The 21,278-nt window shown below is 43.7% G+C and overlaps 1 protein-coding gene across 1 annotated transcript in view; it reads right to left on the bottom strand.

Annotated features, from left to right (window-relative positions):
• The window catches only part of BDH1 (3-hydroxybutyrate dehydrogenase 1), a 39,766-nt gene that overhangs the window by 6,993 nt on the left and 11,495 nt on the right, over nucleotides 1-21,278 (bottom strand). Inside the window, exons 3-6 of the mRNA XM_040428322.1 lie at nucleotides 15,164-15,233; nucleotides 14,530-14,637; nucleotides 10,468-10,609; nucleotides 9,360-9,512 (exon numbers count right to left, since the gene is read on the bottom strand). Of these exons, the coding sequence (XP_040284256.1) occupies nucleotides 9,360-9,512; nucleotides 10,468-10,609; nucleotides 14,530-14,637; nucleotides 15,164-15,233 (473 nt within the window). The remainder of the gene's footprint in view (nucleotides 1-9,359; nucleotides 9,513-10,467; nucleotides 10,610-14,529; nucleotides 14,638-15,163; nucleotides 15,234-21,278) is intronic.

The raw sequence follows: 21,278 nt of genomic DNA on the forward strand, positions 1-21,278 counted from the left end.
TTGCTGAGTTTGCTTTAAATAACCGTCGTCAGGAGTCCTCTGATAAGTCACCATTTTTTGGTGCATATGGGTTTCAGCCGCAGTTTGGGACTTTCTCGGGAGAGGGGTCTTCTGGTTTACCTGATGAGGACAGATTCTCCTCGTCTTTGTCATCTATTTGGCAAAAGATTCAGGATAATCTAAAGAGCATGAGTGAGAGATATAAGCGTGTGGCAGATAAGAGACGTGTGCCTGGTCCGGACCTGAATGTTGGTGATCTGGTGTGGTTGTCTACCAAGAAAATCAAATTGAAGGTTCCCTCCTGGAAGTTGGGTCCTAGGTTTATTGAGCCTTACAAGATCCTGTCTGTCATCAATCCTGTTGCCTACCGTCTTGATCTTCCTCAGACTTGGAAGATCCATAATGTTTTTCATAAGTCTTTATTGAAACCTTATGTTCAACCTATTGTACCCTCGCCTTTGCCTCCTCCTCCGATTATGGTTGATGGAAATCTTGAATTTCAGGTCTCTAGGATTGTGGATTCTCGTCTTGTCCGCGGTTCCCTCCAGTACCTCGTTCATTGGGAGGGTTATGGTCCTGAGGAGAGGATGTGGGTCCCAGTGACGGACATTAAGGCCACTCGTCTCATCAGGGCTTTCCATAGGTCCCATCCTGAGAAGGTGGGCCCTGAGTGTCCGGAGTCCACTCGTAGAGGGAGGGGTACTGTCAAACCCAGACAGTTGAGAAGCTCTGACAGGAGCCTTTCAGATCCTCCTCCTTGAATTTCTTTGTTTTGGTTGAGTTCCTCATCTCGTTAGTCTATCTAAGCTGTCATGCAGTAGGACTGATTGCTGCCCTTTAAGTTCCTCCCCAGAATGCAGTAGTGTGCGGCTTATACAACTTCCTGGAGTGTGTGTGCATGGTGTTCCTAGTTCTCAGTCCACAGTCCCCAGTCGTCTGCAAGATAAGTGCTGTTTATGTATTTATGATTTTCTGTTTTCTGGATCCAGGTGACCCTGACTCCCTCTGTGTCTGTGTAGGGAGCCGGTGGTCGTATCCCCTCACTATTGTAGGGTCTTCAGGTGTAAGATAGTCGAGGTACGTGGATATGCGCCCATCCATCTTTGGGGTGGTCGCATAGGCTGAGCAATAAGGGAGAGCGGCAGGTCTCATGCAGGGGTCTCCCTTTTGTTCCTTAGTTGTGGATCCAGTGAGTCATTGTTTATATTGTATTGTCTTGTTTCCTGTACACCATCCGTGACAGTCAGACCTTCACCATGGAATCAGGTCTTACAGGTTGCTCATCGAATATACCATTCGTGTGGCGGGCGCTCATTCTTTGCGACAATCCGGTAAAACCCTTCAGCTTCCCAAGTGGTCCAAAGTTTGGGGTCCTGTCTAGGCTAGACGCGTTTCGGGGTATTGCATTACCCCTTCCTCAGTAGCACAAAGTAGTAACTTTGGACCACTTGGGAAGCTGGAGGATTTTACCGTATTGTCACAAAGACGGAGCGTCCGCCACACGAATGGTATATTCGATGAGCAACCTGTAAGACCTGATTCCATGGTGAAGGTCTGACTACACGTGCCAAACAGTTGCCAGTGTGCGAATTTAGGACGAACTACTGGTCTACACATCTAGAGGACCACAGTACTTTGTCGACCCTTCAAGTGAGACGGTAAGACCGTTCGATTTTACCCAGCGATTTAAAAACTTTCGTTGTTAATATCTCATACGAATATTTATACGATTTACTGCTATTCATGATAGAAGTGTGAATCGATTATTCCATTTTATTCCTTGATTTTTAGCCTATTTTAGATTATTGCATTCCATTTGTTATATGTCATTTTAGCATTGCATGTGAGGACTTGGGTATGTTTTAGTTTGTTTAGTTTTATCAGATATTTTGTGTTATTAATTACCGCCGTCTAGATTATTGCCACCTACTATATTTAATATATGCGAATAAATTTCAAATGATTCAGATATCCTGAGAGTGCTTAGTTACTTCTGTTTTAATCAAAAACCATAAAATCATGCAGTTTTTGCACTAGCCATAAAGTCTAATAGGCGCCATTTCTTGGTCTGCACAAATCACATTACTGCAGTTACCTGCTTATCGGTCATTCTAATCCTGCATGTAATGATATCACCTCTGTGTATAGATAAGACAGGATCCACCATTCACAGTATGCGATTGTCAAAACGTATCTATTCTTTCTTTGTACAATGACCTTTGCACAGGTCACACACAGAACATGTCTAGAAAACTGTCCCACATCCTACATGCAGCCCTAATAATTTCAGAAACTACACCCTTCCAGATATTTAGTGAGCATTTTGACCTCATAGGTGTTTTGCAAAAACTAATTCAAAGCAGATGATGCAAAGTGAAAATTGCAATTTTTCCACAGATATGGCAATTCATTGCCCAATATGTTGTGCCTATCATGTGCCAGTATAAAAACGAAGCCCTCTTATTAATATGCTGTGTTCACTGCTCTTAAAAACATTTGGCCCCAATTTTTTCCTAGACATTTTAACATGGCTCAAGAGTATAGGAGCACCATGTGATTTTGAGGCTAAATGTGATGAGTTACATTGCTTATACTGTAAAGGATCTGGAGTGAAATAAATGGAACCCCTGAAAAGTGACCCAGTTTTGTAAACTCCGCCCATTAAGGTATTAAAGGGTGGAGTGAACATTTTGATGCCACAAGTATTTTGAAGAAATGAATGTGCAGCAGATAGCAGATAATGTGCATAGCATTTCAGTGCCATCTGAGACATACACTACACTACTTTCAATGATCGGCGGGTTTTACTAGGTACTAAAATGCCATAAATGTAGACATAAACTGCTGTTTGGGCACATGGCAGGGTTAACAAGGGAAAGACCACTTTTTGGCTTTTGCAGGGCAGATTCTGATGGATTGGGGTTTGGGGTATATACAACACTAACTGAAGGACCCGGGTATATTTATTCTATTTCATTTAATGTTTGTATGTGTCGTTAAAAAGATATCAACACAATCCACTATGACAGTGACCTCCACAGCACCCCGACCTTTAACACTGATCCCCCCCCTCCCACAGTGCCCCGTCCCTTAAAATTGAACCTCCACAGCAGCCCACCCCCTTAACTTTGACCTTTACAGCAGCCTTCCCCTTTAACAGCGACTTTCACAGCATACCACCCCCTTGACAGTGACCTCCACAGGGGCCCGCCCCCTTAACAGTGGCCTTTACAGCAATCTGCCCCTTAACACTGATCTCCATAGCGGACCATCCCCTTAACTGTGACCTCCACAGCAGACTGCCCCTAGGGTGGCCAGAGGTCCAGTTTTAGGCCGGACAGTCCAGCTTTCAGACTCCCTGTCCTCCATCTGCCGCAGGGCCTGAACGGACACAAGGATGTCCTTTTGAACAGCTCACTCTCAGACAGCAGCACTGTGTGAGCTGCAGGGAGAAAGTCACCCTCCCTCCCACCTGTGCAGCTGACAGAAGTTGAATTTTAACTTAATTTTTTCAATCCCTGTCGGCTGAGGAGTGGGAGGGGGCATGGCCTGAGCGGATCAGGGCGTGGCTTAGCAGGACCTAGGGGCGGGGTTTTAAGTTAGTCTTTTGAGGGTTGACACATTGTGGCAGGGAGCGTGTCTGGGCTCCTTCCTGCAAGAGTGACGCCCCTCTGGGCACCTTACTGGCTCATTTGCATACCAAATAAACTGGATTTTCTGAGGATAAAAACATCTATTGCTGGAACAAAGGCACATCTGGAAATAAAAGGTACTAAGTGCTATTAGGCCATGGCTTTACTTCAATAGCGATTATCCTCGTGACAGATTTCCTTTAAAGCTCACCTACAGCAGTGAAGAAAAACGGCTGGGTTGTTATGGAAACCTGGAGTAAAACTGTATGTGGAGGCTAATGGACTGCAAGCTTCTATTGGCTGATAAGGGTCATGTGACCAAGCTTTATTGGCTAATGCATTTTTTTGGAATCTCTCAGGAACGCTATGTCCTAGAGAGCCGAGACCTGGTCCAAAACCTTCCCGGACACCTGATGTACCCGTGTGCCAAAATTCGTGATTGTAAATGCGACGGTGCAGATTCCTTTAGAGGACATACATACTCAGCTTTATATATTAGATTGATAACTTTTTATTTCACTTTTTGGAAAGCAAAATAAAGAAAAGGCAGCAATTATGCCATTGCTTTTTTGAATTTGTGGCGGCATGCATGAAAAATGACATGTTACCTTTATTCCACTGTTCAGTATGATTACAGAGATACCAATTTTATATAGTTTTATTGTGTTTTACCCCTTTTTTGTTTTATGAAAAAAATATATATTATTTTTTCATCGCCATTTCCTGAGAGACTTTATTTTTCAGGAGATAGTCTTGTATGGGGGCTCGTTTATTTGCTGGGTTGAGGTAACAGTGTTAGTACTATTTTGGGGTACATATGTTTTGATCGATCAATATTACGCAATTTGTGAAGCAAGGTGACCAAAAAAATTGCAGTTATTTTTTTCTATGGCATTCACCTGATTGGTTGATCATGTCATATTATACAGTAGGTCATTATGGACTAGGGCAGTTAAACTTTTGAACGTTTGATCCCTTTTACAATACACAGTGGATTGTAATGCATTGTGACTGTCAGTATATCTTTGAGACCCAGCCTTGTGGCTGTGCCTCATAGGCCTGTGCAGCTGGCAGCCACCCTTTGTAAGGTCTTTGACTGCCTTAGCAGTCATAGTCACCCTGCAATCGCATTGCGGGGAGCCGGCGGAAACAGCAGGGGACCGGTTCTCTGTCCACGTCTTATCAGCTCGCCGTACTATTACGGTGCTGGTCGGAAACTCAATTCCCACAGCACTGTACATGTACAGTGCTGGTTGGGAAGGAGTTAAAGAAGTGAACCCTATATTATAGTACAGGTGAAACTCAAAAAATTTGAATATCGTGCAAAGTTCATTTATTTCAGTAATGGAACTTAAAATGTGAAACTAACATATGAGATAGACTCATTACATGCAAAGCGAGATATTTCAAGCCTTTGTTATAATTTGGATGATAATGGCTTACAGCTTATGAAACCCCAAAGTCACAATTTTGAGGTACTCTTTGCTCAGGGGATATGGATTAATTAGCTGACTAGAGTGACACTTTGAGCCTAGAATATTGAACCTTTTCACAAAATTCTAATTTTAAGCTGCATTAATGCAATTCCTTTTTATTTGCATTACTGAAATAAATGGACTTTTGCACGATATTCTAATTTTTCGAGTTTCACCTGTATATCCATCAAATACAATGTAACTTGATTAGCCTTACACTGTTGTGGTTGGGAGACAGAGCATCACCCCTTCACTTACAGGCCGAAACATTGCTAGTATGTGTTATGGTGTTTACTGAATAAAAGACTACTTATAAAAAGGAAGGAAGTGTTGTCCTCAATGACTTTTTGTCTTTGTAACATATTGATGACCTTCCAGTAAGATATGTAATCAATGTGAGATTGGTAAGGTTCTGACCTCTGGCACCTCAAGGTTCTGGAAGTAAACAGAGTATGGACCTGGAACACCACAGCTCTGCACAGTGTAGTGAACATTCTAGGGTACTGCAGATCGGCCCCCATTCACTTTAAATAGGAGCATTCATTTCAGTACCCAAGAACAGCCACTGCACAGAGCAGTGTATGGAGCTGTGGCTCTGTACACAGTTTTTTTCTGGAACCTGCGGCTGCCACAAACAGCTGATGGGTGGCGGTGCTGGATGTCAAACCCACACTGATGTTCAATCTTACGGACAAGCCATCAATATGTTGACCCTAGAAAAACCCCTTTAACCAGCCAATTTGAACTCTTTTTTGACTGTAGTGGCATCTTTATATTACAAAAATGGAACTTCAGCCCGTGTAAAGTAATAGGCACAGATGTATGGACAACAATATGGTGCTAATAGGTTACAAAGTGACAAACAGGAATAAACACTGTCTTAAGGGCAACTTCTGGGACTGAACACAGATTAAGCGGAGAAGAAAAAAAAGTTGTGTTTTGCTTGAAGATTTATCAAAACTGGTGTAAATGAAGACTGTCCTAGTTGCCCATATCAACCAATCAGATTCCACCTTTCATTTTCCAAAAGAACTCTGAAAAATGAAAGGTGGAATTTGACTCATGGGCAACTAAACCAGATTTAATTTACACCAGTTTTGAAAAATTTTACCCCATATTTCTCAATGTATTTACTCTAGACAATTGACATAAATACAATAATAAATCTCCACTTTAGAACATGAAAAAAATTGTCTGTCTGCAGCCACCACTAAGTCTGCAGCCACCACTAAAGGGAGCTCAGTGCATAGGAATTTATACAGTTAAATGGAAGCTGTAAAAATCTTTGCACTGAGCTCTCTCTAGTGGTGGATGTGGGAAAATACAATAGATTTATGTTGGGAAAAGATGAAGTTCAGCACTGTGCTATGGGGCACAGGTGGGAGGCAGTCATGTGGCCTTTCTCCATGGTTAGCATGCCACTGACTGCTTCACACACACATTGTTTCAACGCTTGATCCGGGCGGCCGAGGACTGCAGGCGATGCGCACTTCATTACTGCTGAGCTCAGGGCTTCCAGAGCCCTGCGGGATTGCGAGCGAGCGGCACTACCACTCCGCAGTCAATGGGACGATTAGCAAGAAGCTGAAGAGTCTGGAGAAGGGCAATCAGCATGGAGGGGGCGTATGTAATAAACACGGGGGTGTGAGCTGCAGGCTCAGCAATAATAGGAATGGAAACTACTATAGGGAGCCCCCCATAAATCAGTGCTCAGGGGAGAAGTCCTCATCACAGGCTGACTGCGACTGAACCTGAGAGAGAGTGCCTTCATGAACAGAATGCCGGAACTACAGTAAAGACTGACATGTCGGGGGGGGGGGTAACATCTTCTTCTCTGTAATATATGTCACCGAGTCATGCTCTATGGCTGGATGACTTCCCTTCTGCTGTCCGGGGCACTCTGGACTACTGCCGCCTGGTTCATCACTCGGACTGGCACTTAGGGGGGCAAGCTGATGGCACTGTGGTGGGGGAGTGCTGATGGCACTGGGGGATAGTGGAGCTGATGGCACTGGGGGATGGTGGGAGAGAGCTGATGGCACTGGGGGATGGTGGGAGAGAGCTGATGGCACTGGGGGATGGTGGGAGAGAGCTGATGGCACTGGGGGATAGTGGAGCTGATGGCACTGGGGGATAGTGGAGCTGATGGCACTGGGGGGATAGTGGAGCTGATGGCACTGGGGGGAACTGATCCACTTGGGCTGATCACACGGGGGGAACGAACGGTGTTGGGAACTGATGGCAGGGGGTCTGATGAGTTTTTATAAAAGGAAAACAGTCTATTAATTCATTTTTTCTTATTAGAGTACTCGATTAATCATAAAAATAAAATCGGTAGAATACTCTATTACTAAAATAATAGTTTACTGTGGCCCTAACCAGATGACCATCTAATGGGTATAGGGGCCTCCCAACTCTGTTGTTGGGGGACAAAGTGCTATCAAAAATGTAGGCTGGCATTAGGCTGCCACGAATATTCCAGGCTGCTATATGTAATATCTCCAGTTAGCGACTTTATGTGACCATTTTAAAGGGCAAACATGTTACTTATTTCTCACTACACATAGCCAGGGTCACTATCAGTAATTCCAGGGCCCGATAATTTGTTAGGGCCCCTCCCGCATACCAATTATCTCTCCATCTGCATGCTATAGATTACATCCCATTCTCATTTGAAAAAAAAAAATCTAAATTCTCTGCTGTATCTTCTGGACACTTCTTGAGCAATCTACAATTGTCCATTATGAAACTCCTGTATCTGCAGCGCTCTGATATTTAAAGGGGTGGTTCCACCAGCTGATTTTGCTGGAAGGCACAGCTAGCCAAGCATTATCCCTAGAGTACCGATGCAGGAAATATGTGGCATTACACATCAACCATTCAAATGAAAGGCCATCATATAATACAAGGACAGCTTCAGTCCACCAGAACAGTTGTAACAGTCGTTGACTTTATTCTGGCTCTTTATCAGGAGTTCCAAGCAGAGGCAACTGCGGAAAACTGCACAGTGACCTCAACTTGTACACCTAGCCTCAAAAAGCAGTTAGGCACCAAAAGGCAACACTCACTGGAAGATCACTACAGTCGCTTTATTCTAGCGATTGGCGGACCTCTATTGACGTTGTCTTCTCACATATCTCTGTAGACTTGCGATTTGACAAAGGTGAATATTTACATGATGAGATGTTTAAACTAATACTGATCATCTAGATGTAATCACAGAGCTTCATCAGACTCCAAAAGTTCAAAAAATATATACTAAGGGGTACTTACTAATGACTGTACGCCACAACAGTGCCGTAAAAGGGTCGCAAATTATGGCTCGTGCCATATCTGTGCAATAATTTGTGACGCCAGATTTACTATAACTTACACCAGAAACTGGTGAAAGTTATAGCTGTAGTACACGCTAGCCTCTGGCTGACGTAGAGTTCAGTGTCTGGAGAACGGACTGCCTGAGATGCATTAATAAATTAAGTACATCTTAGTCTGACAAAAAGGGTATCAAGATGGTGAATGGGAACATTAGACTTGATAAATGTCCCTCACTATGTTAAAAATAAAATAAAACAAAATATGTAATATAACAGCTCGCCTACAGAACGTAATTCTACTCCAGGGTAACTGGCCTGATCCCTTTCTTCTGCTGTGGATTTTATACTATGATTTTTACAGGTATTAGCAGGGATGGGTGTAAGACAGCACCAAAGGATAGGCAGAGGAAACATCAATGCTGTGCTGACTCCTCCAGACATTGTCCTAGGTGTATAAAAAATATTTATTTAAGTCAGGAAATGCAACCATTTCACTGCCCGTCTTGCAGCTGAGAAAATGATGGGTTTAGAGAGGCAGTGAAAGGGTTAAACCTCCTGACGTGTGTACATACATTTTTATAAACACGGGACAGTAATAAGGAAGAAGTGTAAGTAGGGAGAAGGTTGCATCCAGGACCCAGAACCTGCCAGGAGGAGGACTGCCCACCCCAACCAGCCACTCACACACACAGAGCCCTACTCACCAGCCTGAGTGTCTGAGGAGGCAGAGACTGCACATGTGCTTCTCTACAACCTATGAAAGGTTAGCGTCTTTCCCTGTATGGATCACCGCAGGGGTTTCTCCTCTACAGTTTCCTCCACCAGCAGCACTGGCAGGGCTGTTTGCAGGATATGCCCAGATTCCCCAGTATACTATGAAGCTCTGGGCCCTATACAGCAGTGGCAGCCCTGCACATAGCCACCCAAAACCTTGTTACCTTTAGCTCTTCGAATCAGAGGGAGACAGGCTTTGGTAGTTCGGACAGTGCCCCACAAATTCACTTCAGCGACTTCTTTGTAAGTCTCCATACTGCTGAACTCCACTTCTCCAAATGTAGATATTCCAGCATTGTTTACTAGGCCCCATAGTCCTGGACAAAAGCAAGATATTTGATGTGCCCAAGTAAATTCATCAATCATATAACATGCTCCGGGAATATGATCTAAGAAGAACTAGGTGGTAAATCAATGACATGTGTAGATCAAAAATCATGCACACTTCTTAATTCAGAAGTATCCCAGCAGAGATTACTGGGGTGGGAACCTACAGCCAGCACCTTCAGACCCGGTGTGCCGGGATTCATTTCTTATTTTATTAATGAATGTGCTCACTGTATGCAAAGCATTATGAACAAGGAAAGTTCAACTAAGATACAGAACAATAGTGGAATATGTTTAGCCTTTTAGGATCAGAAGACATTGGCCGTGAGTTACCAAACTGAAGGCTTCACAACTCTGGATTAATTTGCGAAAAAGAATATAAAAAAAATTGTACACATTTTTTTCACCAAAATATTATGTGTTAGTGGGAAAGGGGTTTGAGTTAAAGGGTTATTCCCATCTCGGAGGCATAGTGAATGCGCAGCCTTTCTCCATTAATTCCTATTCCTTTTGGAAGTCCTATTGAAACAAATGGGAGGCACACCACGCAAGAGCGGCCACCGCTCCATTTACTTCCATGGGGCTGACTATTTTCGGCGCTCCCAAAGGATTGCCCCTCCGGGACTTGACAAGCTCTGTTCTAAGCATAGGGACCCGCACTTATCAGACAATGGGGGTATATCCTAATGATATGCCCCCAATGACTGAGATCGGAATAACCCTTTAAGGTACGACAATCGATAGAGCTTATAAAAGTAGGCAAAAGTGTCTGACGGATCATCTTTATATGGCATAAGACCATCTATACACATAAGATAGCTGCAGGCCAATGACCATTGTATTAAGGCCATTTGGATAATATCCATTTCAATTCAGAGTTTCATTTGGACTGCAACGTTCATACAACATTTAGTATATGCATGCAGTATATGATCATGCACTCACCCTTTTGTGCATCTTTCAAGTTTTCTTTTATGATCTCCACCGCTCTGTTCACTTCTTCATCCTTCACAACATTCAACTGTATGGTCTTCATCCTATCACTATTCATGCTGTCCAGCTCCTTCACACCAGCATCTCCTTTGTTCTATGGTTGCAATATTATAAGCTGTAGTTACAACTGGGTACTCTGGAGCTATTAACGACCATAAGGGTACGGCCACACGTGGTGTATACAGTGTGGCGTTTCCACAGAAGAATTTAAAGTAGAAAATCTGCAGCATCTGCAGTTCAAGCAAAATGAATGAGATTTTAGAAATCTCACCCACACACTGAGGAGAAAACCCGCACCATAAACTGACTTGTGATGCGGGTTTTCAATCTGCAAAATCTCAAGTGGACCCACTAAGTGTGGCTGTACCCTTACAGCACAGAACATTTGCAGGTGTTGTCCATGGCAGCCTAACAGGCCAGTGCTTACACTTTTATTTTGGGCTAAAACGATGAAGAATGAAATCTAAATGTCATTCACTGGACAACCACTGTCTCCTAACTATTCATTTCTCTTTCTTGTATTAGACATTCCCATAAACTACTATCATTTTTTTTGTAGCACAACAAGCAGTTATCTCTGTGAAAAAAAAACACAGTGTAGATTTATTAAAGGGGTTGTCAGAAGCGAGTTACAGAAACAGTGTAGCTTGTTCTGCTACACTGCTGGCATAGACCCTATTCACTACAATTTGAATTATGGAAACAGCGGAGCCCTGGCCTGCTCGACTGTTTCCGTAAAAGTGGCCTCTGGGAGAAGATGCTTAGTCCCATGTTACCATGGAAACAGCGAGATGGAACAATCCCTTTAAGGCCTCTTTCACACGGGCGTAATGGATTTGCTCTGGATGCGTTGCGTGTGCATTGCGGGAAAACCGCGCGAGTAGGCACGCAATTGCAGTCAGTTTTGACTGCGATTGCGTTCCGATGTTCAGTTTTTTCCCCGCGAGTGAAAAAAAACTGAATGTGGTACCCAGACCCGAACCTCTTCACTGAAGTTCGGGTTTGGGTTAGGTGTTCTATTCATTTTATTATTACTTTCCCTTATAACATGGTTATAAGGGAAAATAATAGCATTCTTAATACAGAATGCTTACTAAAATGTCGATTGAGGGGTTAAAAAAATAAAATAAAAATGAACTCGCCTCATCCAATAGATCGCGCAGCAGCAATCATCTTCTTTCAGGACCTGCAAAAGGACCTTTGATGATGTAATTTTCTATCTTCATTCAGCAGGACCTGCGCTGATGTCACCACGTGATGTCAAAGGTCCTTTTGCAGGTCCTGAAAGAAGCAGCAAGAAGACGATGCCAGCTGCGCGATCAATTGGATGAGGGGAGTTAATTCTTTTTATTTTTTAACCCCTCAATCCACATTTTAGTAAGCATTCTGTATTAAGAATGCTATTATTTTCCCTTATAACCATGTTATAAGGGAAAATAATACAGGGAATACACTTTAATGGTGTCCGGGGTTGCTTTCATCCCTATCATCTCCTAGCAACCATGCGTGAAAATCCGACCGCATCCGCACTTGCTTGCGATTTTCACGCAGACCCATTCATTTCTATGGGGCCTGTGTTGTGTGAAAAACGCAGAATATAGAACATGTTGCGATTTTCACGTAACGCACAACTGATGCGTGAAAAATCACTGCTCATCTGCACAGCCCAACTGAAGTGAATGGGTCCAGATTCAGTGCGGGTGCAATGCGTTCACCTCAGGCATTGCGCCCGCACGGAATGCTAGCCCGTGTGAAAGGGGACTAATAGTTTTATGCCATTGGTATTAAAAAAAAAAATTGGAAATTAATGTGCATACTATATCTGCACCTTGCAACACTTCCTTACATTTTACAAAAATGGTGCCCAACAGAAACTAGTGTAAATTAAAGCTGAAATCTCCACATTTCAGTTTCTGCCTCAAAAATAGAGAATCCTAATTTTTAAAGAGGCCTCTTTAATAAGTTTGGCACGTCTTTTTAAGACTGGCATATGAAACACCAAGCTTAGTAAATCTGCCCTGAAAGTCACCCCCATCCCCAAAAAAAAAACAAAAAAAAAAAAACATATCTTACCAGCAATATACTGCAGCGAAGAAAGAATAGCAATAAAATTATTAAAATACAGAGGAAAATTACTGCACGCAAAATCAGAAGGTTTTCTGCCTCCAAGTGTTACATCAATTATCTTGTGCAGAGTATAAGACTCATCAGATCTGTTGATCTTGCGTTATTTCCCTGTTCTGTAATATTGCTATTGATATTTCACACAATTACTTTATTATTCAGCAAGTGTTGCTATGTTGTAGATGTGATCATGTCACAAACGAACCATTGGCAGAAGCCACATAAGTACAGGTTGTAGTGATACTGACAATATTGAGTACGGAGCTACACAGACATGTCACAGCACAACCTACAACACATTTGGCTGACAGTCAGCCACTGCAGCTACTTGACGATTCGCTGTAGTTTTATCTCCTATAAACGGCTCCCTGGCATTACTTCAAAACTAGTGTTTTTTTCTTTGTGTATCCCAGTGTATATGTCGCAGGGAAATGAAGAAAATTCCAACTGAGGTACCAATTTGGTATAAATTATTTTTTATATCTAATACGATCCCCACAATGTTATTTCCATCTAATGGGCCTCTATCTACCTTAGGTACATCCATTTTCATCATTTCCCTTAGGGATTTGATCAAATCTCCATTTTCATCATTTCCCTGCGACATATACACCTTGAAAAGAGCTGTACTTTCTGCAAAATTAGTTTAGCACAGAGGTCCAGAAAAGTCAGACTTGGCATGTTAAGGCGGAGTTCACATGTGACTGAAGAGCAGCAGATTTGCCCTTGCAGATTTCCGTCCAGTAAATCTGCATCGTTGTACAGTACCAGCAAAGTGGATGTAATTTTAAGAAAGCTCAACCACACGCTGTGTACAAAAACTGCAGTGTAAATTGAAAACGCGCAGCATGTCAATTTACTTCACCCTTTCCTGTTGCAAAATCCACATGTAGTGGATGTGGTTTTCGTTGCTTTTTTTTTTTTGTCCTGGAAGTGTAGATGTACCCTAAAAGTGCTACCTAGAGTCCATATCTTCCAGGGTAAAACCTTCAATGAAATCCAAATTTCATCCACACATTTTGATAAAAAAATAAAAATCGGCACGGAAATTAATCTGCAAAGTGGATTTTAATTTGCGGTGTGTCAACTTTTTACCGTTGGAGGTGTCACCCCTTTCAATGTAGTGGGGGGAAATCCATGGTGAACAAAATCCAGAAAACCTGTACTGTACGAGGTTTTAGCAGTGAAAGCTGTAACTGATTTTTTTTCCCCACTACGTATGAAAGCGCCCTTTAAAGAGCCTTGAAATACAACTCAGGTCATCAACCAGACCAGAGACAGGAGTCATTGCTCTTCATCAGTACATGGAGGTATTCTGAGTGTGACATATTGCCTCTCTGAGGGAACGGACTCTCCCTGCAGATCTTCTAGCTGAATCAGAACAGTCTAATGTTGCATTTACATGCAGCGAACCAGCACACAATTGTCAGGAAGAAAGTGTTCTTTCTCGACAGTCGCCGGCTCATTAGTGGAGGTGAAGAGCTGCATTTACATGCAGAGATCACCTCCATAGTATGAGGACAAGAGATGGCTATTACGATCGCTCATCCTCATACAGCTGCATTGTTTCTGGGTAGCAGATCCCCGTTTTACACAGCATGATCTGCGGCCCAGAAACGATCATTTAGGTGTCTGCACAAACGATGATCTAGGCCGACTATGGGGAATGAGTGTTTGTAGGACCGTTTGTCCCCGATAATCTGCCCAACAATCAGGAAGTGCAAACCTTAAGGATTCAGCCAACAATCACATGTTAAATTGATAGTGAGCCGAAAGAGGTATAATTCCTTATTCTGGTCTGACTCAATGGTTAATCAGTTGATATGTAACAGGCACAGACGTTTCTGCATCACATCTGCCACCCACGAGTGTACCCTTATGGTGACATACCTTCAACAAGCATCCTGCAAACACAGTGAATCCTTTGTCGTGGAGATGCTTTGCCAATGAAAATCCAAAACCTGAATCACATCCTGTGACAAGCACTGCCTTATTACCCTGCAAAGATGAAGCAAACATCTGGATGTACAGAGACCAATCCTGGATATTATCAAATCAGATTGTTTTCTAGAGTATATGGGATATTTGCACATCAGGAGAAATTACATCAGTGCTGAGCATATGTACTAAGCACTGTACATACCGAAGTATAATTTCAGCATTAAGGCTAATATAATTTATAAATCATCTAAAATGCATTAAGGGCTCATGCGGGGGGGGGGGGGGGGGGATGTGGACCCAATGGGGTCGCAAACGATGCTCCATGTGCTGTCCGCATCCGCACACATCCGTTCCGTGCCATACGAAAAATTATACAACATGTCCTATTCTTGTCCGCATTATGAACAAGGATTGGACTGTTCTATTAGGGGCCAGCTGTTGCGTTACGCAAAATGCAGAATGTACACAGACCGCAAAACAGCCAATGGTTGTGCACGTGAGCCATAAGGAATATACAGAATGTAAAACGTCTTACATTTCTGGGAGATGAGTGCTTTTATTTCAATGTACTTTGACTACGTACCCCTTCAGGCTCAGTTGCATAGGCACGGTTTGAAGCAGAGGTCACCACCGAAGACGACTTCTGCAGAAATCTAAAGAGAAGTGTGATAAAAGATAACAGAGGCATTCGTGAGATATATATTAAGAAATTGCATTTTCACATTTAATAAGAATTTTATTTAGAGGATAATGCACATGGCAGTAATAGGATTTCCATAGTGGGGCAGGAGCCCTCTGCTGTACTTTTGTATGCTTTTAAATTCATACTGAGGCTTACAGAAGTCTTCTCTTTGTGTGATGCTTCTTTGGACCCCATAAGAACAGTGTGCATGAGCCTTAAAGGGGTTGTCCCATCTTATCGTGGAGACGTGTAAGATGGGAATAAGTACTGGCCCCAGACGGCTGGGCTCATGAAAACATTCGAGCATTAGGCCTCCTGCACACGACCGTATGGCTTTTTCAGTGTTTTGCGGTCCGTTTTTCAGGGATCCGTTGTTCCGTTTCCGTTTCTGTTCCGTTTTTCTGTATGGCATATACAGTAATTACATAGATAAAATTGGGCTGGGCATAACATTTTCAATAGATGGTTCCGCAAAAAACGGAACGGAAACGGAAGACATACGGATGCATTTCCGTATGTGTTCCGTTTTTTTGCGGACCCATAGACTTGAATGGAGCCACGGAACGTGATTTGCGGGCAATAATAGGACATGTTCTATCTTTAAACGGAAAGGAAAAACTGAAATTACGGAAACGGAATGCATACGGAGTACATTCTTTTTTTTTTTGCGGAACCATTGAAATGAATGGTTCCGTATACGAAACGCAAAAAACGGCCAGTAAACGGGGGGGGAGGGAAATGGTTGTGTGCAGGGGGCCTTACTCTGCCGTTTCTGTAGCTCCCAGTCTAGCTAATGGGGACTATGCAAATAGCTGCAACTGTAACTCCCAGAGCGCTATGCAGAGGTGTCATTCATTACAATGGGAATTATGGAAACAGTGGAGTGCAAGCCAGCTTGTACTGGACAAACCCTGTCACCATGACCACCTTTTCCAGCTGTTTCCATAGAAATAAAGCTGTAGGTCACCTGATTAAGGTGATGTTTTTTTGTTGATCTGAAGCTCTTTTTCAGAGTTACGATATGTTTTCTCCTAATATGCAGATTAGGAGTTTGGCATCATCTGTGCTCTCTTTACACTCAAACTCCACTCCTTTCTGATCTCCCGTCCATTTCTTCAATGATAAGAGATATCAGAAGGGAGGTGGTAGCTATCACATGGCTTTGTAGAGAGGAGAGAACCCACTCAAGGAGTGATCTCACACTCAGGCTGCATGAGTGTACAGAAAGTGTAGAGAACTAAAACGGACTCTGTGGGGGGAGGGGGAGTGATCACACACACTGCACAGGGGAGAATATATCCTATGAGCTGTAGAAGAGAGAAGCAGTACGGACACGAGGGCTAGTGACGGCACACAAACCTCATATCAAACATACAGTAGATTGCTGGGAAAACCACATCCACATGAGAAAGTGTAAAACTAGTTGCAGGTTGCAACCTTCATATCAGAACTCTGAAATGGATGAAGGAATTAAAGGGGTTGTGTCATCATAGACAATGGGGGCATATCGCTAGGCAGGGCTGTGGAGTCGGTAGATAAATGCTCCGACTCCAACGCCTCAGTTTTTTGGTACTTCCGACTCAGACTCCGACTCCTCTGTATTTAATATGCGAATGTATTTTATACATTCCTTGAAGGAAAGAAAGGCAACATACATGTCATTACCACAGAACTACTGGCTAGGAAGCTGCTGCCTTCTCCTTTGTGTGCTGATCTTCTGCTGAAGATCGGGCAGTGGGAGGATCCAGGAAGGGGCATTTATTGTAAAACCTGATTTCCCTAGTACAGTGATGGGCAAACTGCGGCTCTCCAGCTGTTGTAAAACTACAAATCCCATCATGCCCTGCTGTAGGCTGATAGCTGTAGGCAGACTGGGCATACTGGGAGTTGTAGTTCTACAACAGCTGGAGAGCCGCAGTTTGCCCATCCCTGCCCTAGTAGAATCCCATAGTCATGTTTAAAGTTTAAGCTAACAATCTGAGTTTACAAGTTTTTATAGCCTTAGCTGAATGACAGCAGTTTTTCAAATGGTTTACAGCTTCAGTCTTGAACTATTGACTATCCATTCCCTTCACTTATACAAGTGTCTCTAGTCCTGCAAAACACATATTTACTTAATCAGTTATCAGTGAGAGGCTAGTCTAACCATGGGTGTTGCGTTCCCTGTAACAGCGGAACACAACACAATGGAAAGTATAAGTATTGCCGCTCCTTAACTGTGCGTTGCGTGCCATATAGTGAAGCATATGAAAAGCATGCTTCTTCATGGTCACTTAACGTGTTTGTTTTGCGGTAACGTGACGCACTGCATGCATTGGCCTTTATTCTTACAGTAGAGAAGTAATTAAAGGGAATCTGTCACCTGCTTTTAGCATTTTAAAGGGATTCTGTCACCTCGTATAACACAAATTCAGATTTTAAACCAGCCATGCTCCACAGCTTACCTTGAATTGGCTGTGCTGTTCTATATTGTAATCCGTCCAGTAGTTTTGCAGAAAAATGACTTTTATAATTATGCAAATTAACCCTGAAGGTGCCCAGAGGGGCGTTATGTTCCCCTTTATGTGCCCAGTAACGCCCCTCTTACAGTGCCCAAAACGCCTTCCTCCAGAATCCCTAACCGCCCACAGCGTCTCATCCCTCTCCTCCCCCTCCCTGACGGCCGAGCGAAGTCTCGCGCAGACGCAGTACCCACTGAGGGCTGCGCCAGTGCGATTTGCTGGAGACTGAGGGCAGGAGCTTCGACATCGTCGTCACTGGGCATGTGCCGAGCCCAGTGACGTCCGATGCTCGCGCGAGACTTCACTCGGCCGTCAGGGAAGAGAGGGATGAGACGCTGTGGGCGGTTAGGGATTCTGGAGGAAGGCGTTTTGGGCACTGTAAGAGGGGCGTTACTGGGCACACAAAGGGGAACATAATGCCCCTCTGGGCACCTTCAGGGTTTTATAAAAGTAGTTTTTCTGCAAAACTGCTGGACGGATTACAATATAGAACAGCACAGTCGATTCAAGGTAAGCTGTGGAGCATGACTGGTTTAAAATCTGAATTTGTGTTATACGAGGTGACAGAATCCCTTTAAGCTTTCAACTTTGTTCAATAAAGTACCTTATTTCCTGCAGTGGTCTTCTTACTTTATTTCGTTGTCATTTTGATAAAAAAAGCTCTTTTTCTGATATGCTAATGAAGCTCCAAGGTGCCCAGAGGGGTGTTTTTTTCCTCTCTGGAGCCCAGTGACGCCCCCCTGCAGTGCCCAGTCCGCCTTAATTTGAAGCCTAAGAACGCCTCATGATCCTGAAATAACCTCCCACAGCCCCAGCAAACCGTTCCGCCCCCTCGCCACGTCATCTTCTACCTTCAAGAAATGCCCCGTTCTTCTTCCTGTCGGTCGCCAGGAATCTCGCGCAGGACCGCCTGAGCGATCATCAAGCTCCTGGGGCAACAGCCTCAAAAGTCTCACTGGGCATGCGCCGAGCCCAGTGACGTAATCTGAGCGCTGTTGCCTCAGGAGCTTGATGATCGCGCAGGCCGCACTGCGCCTGCGCGAGATTTCTGGTGGCTGACAGGAAGAACGGGGCATTTCTTGAAGGTAGAAGATGATGTGGCGAGGGGGCGGAACCGTTTGCCGGGGCTGTGGGAGGTTATTTCAGGATCAGGAGGCGTTCTTGGGCTTCAAATTAAGGCGGGCTGGGCACTGCATACTTTATTGAACATGGCAATGTTGAAAGCTTAAAATGCTAAAAGCAGGTGACAAATTCCATTTAATTATAACTTTTTGTGAATTGGGACATTTAAACTTGCTTTTTGAAATTTTTTTTATTACAATTTCAATTTAGTCGGAGTCGGTTCATTTTTGCCGACTCCGACTCCAGGTACCCAAAATTGCCTCCGAATCCACAGCCCTGTCGCTAGGATATGCCCCCATTGTCTTATAGGTGCGGGTCCCACCGCTGGAACCCGCACCTATATAGAGAACGGAGCCCCGCAAGGTGGAGGTTGGAGGACTCCGGTCCGGCCACCACCAAGCCAACTCCCCAAAAAAGTGCATGGGAGCGTACCGAATTCATTTCTATGGGGCTGACGGAAATAGCCGAGCCAGTGCTCGGCTATTTTCGCTGGCTTCATAGAAAATGAATGGAGGGCGGCTGCGCAGTGCGCCCTCCTTCACTTGCGGGGCTCCGTTCTCTATATAGGTGCGGGTCCCAGCACCTATAAGACAATGGGGGCATATCCTAACGATACGCCCCCATTGTCCATGATGAGACAACCCCTTTAAGGTTGCAGCCTTCAATTACATTACTCGAGGTGACTACAGCCTTTAAAAGGGGTTCCCTGGGCTACACATTGATGGCCCATCCGCAGGATAGGTCATCAATATCAGTACAGTGGGGGTCCGACACCCAGCATCCCCACACATCAGCAGCTTTGGGCAGCCATGGGCTGGAAACTACACTGTGTATGGAGCCAGAGGCAGACAGCTTTGCATGCTGTGTAAGGGCTGTGCATGTGAATGGAACCAAGTTTCGGTATGTTGGTGCTGGAAACTACACAGTGTACAGGTTTTCTGCTTCCATCCATACAATGATAGTTACCAGTGCCATGGTAGATTGAAAAAGCTAATCAATGGGGGTTTACAAGTGTCGGATGATCCAGAGGCTAGGCCGTTATAGCCCAGAGTTCCTCTTTAATCACTAGAGACATTTCAGTTTGCTTCCCAGTCGTGTGTAATATTGGATTTTTCAAAGGACGGTTATTGATCATATGTATGTAGTAATAATGCAAAATAAAAATATAGGTCAAGGCATAATCTTCTACTCTAAGGATATGTTCACACAACAGATTTAGAAAATCTGCCTACAAAATTCAGTGCGGAATCTGCACGTGTTTTGTTCAGCACTTTTTAGTTTTTAACTAATGGTTGTTTACTTCAATACAAAACTGCATTGTTAGCTTGTGGTTTTTGCTGTGAATTCACACTGAAAAACGTGCAATTGGGGATTTTGCCTCAAGATAGCATGCTGCTTCTTCTTTTCACAGAATAAACTAGCTTGACTTTTAGGGAGGGACTACAGCCTGAAGAACTTTCTTACCAAAGGATAAATCCTCATTATATACTAGGTCTAGTCTAGGTTTAAAACTGGTGTTCAGAGAACTCCAAGTACATGGAGCTGCCCTGCATATTTGGTCAATTGAGGCACAAGCTCTTTCAGACCAAGAAGTCGCCGTAGCCCTAGCAGAATGGGCTGAAAGGCCGAACAGTGCTATGAGTCCAGCAGAAGAATATGCTGGGCAAATAGCATTTGTGATCCATCTGGGAAGTATGATTAGACACTTTCTGTCCTTTGTTAGCACATCGGACCCCACCGATCAGATACTGATGCTGAGAATAGGCCATCAGTTAAAAAAATAAAAATTTATATCTCTGAAAACTGAAATATCTGGAAGCTACTAGAGAGTGGAGAAAGTAGTCACAATTTCAGGGTGCTAACAAGACAGAAAGTGTGTAATCGTAAATCCCTTTAACTATGCACTTTCTAACATCTAACTTAACTAAATTCTTCCTCTCATTCATTTGCTGAATTTTTGCAAAAACATGAAAGCACAATTTCCTGCGACCTATGAAAGTCTGACACTACTTTTGGAAGGAACACCGGGGCTCAGGGGCGCAACTACCATAGCGGTAAACCATGCTAGTTGGGATTATGTCCTCTTCTACTGGAGGTGAAAACTTGGTCAGGACTCTACCCTCTAAAGGAACAACTTTTAGCAAATGAAGCAGTGGAAAAATGGCCAAAGGATCACTGAAAGGGGTTTAGGCAGAAACCCTTCAGTTTTTGGGGGGGATTGGGGTGGGGTGGGGGGGCTGGTTTGATCCTTGCTATGGGGCCCTTACTTCTGTATGTACGCCACTGCTGGGTCTGGTTGAACAGTCACTCAGTCATCAAGAAGTGTATAAGGGGATAAAGCAGAGAGCACAAATCCCCATTCTAGAAGAAATAATAACTACTAAAAAGCCTGT

Source organism: Bufo bufo, chromosome 4, assembly GCF_905171765.1.
Source record: "Bufo bufo chromosome 4, aBufBuf1.1, whole genome shotgun sequence".
NCBI classification, from domain to species: domain Eukaryota; kingdom Metazoa; phylum Chordata; class Amphibia; order Anura; family Bufonidae; genus Bufo; species Bufo bufo.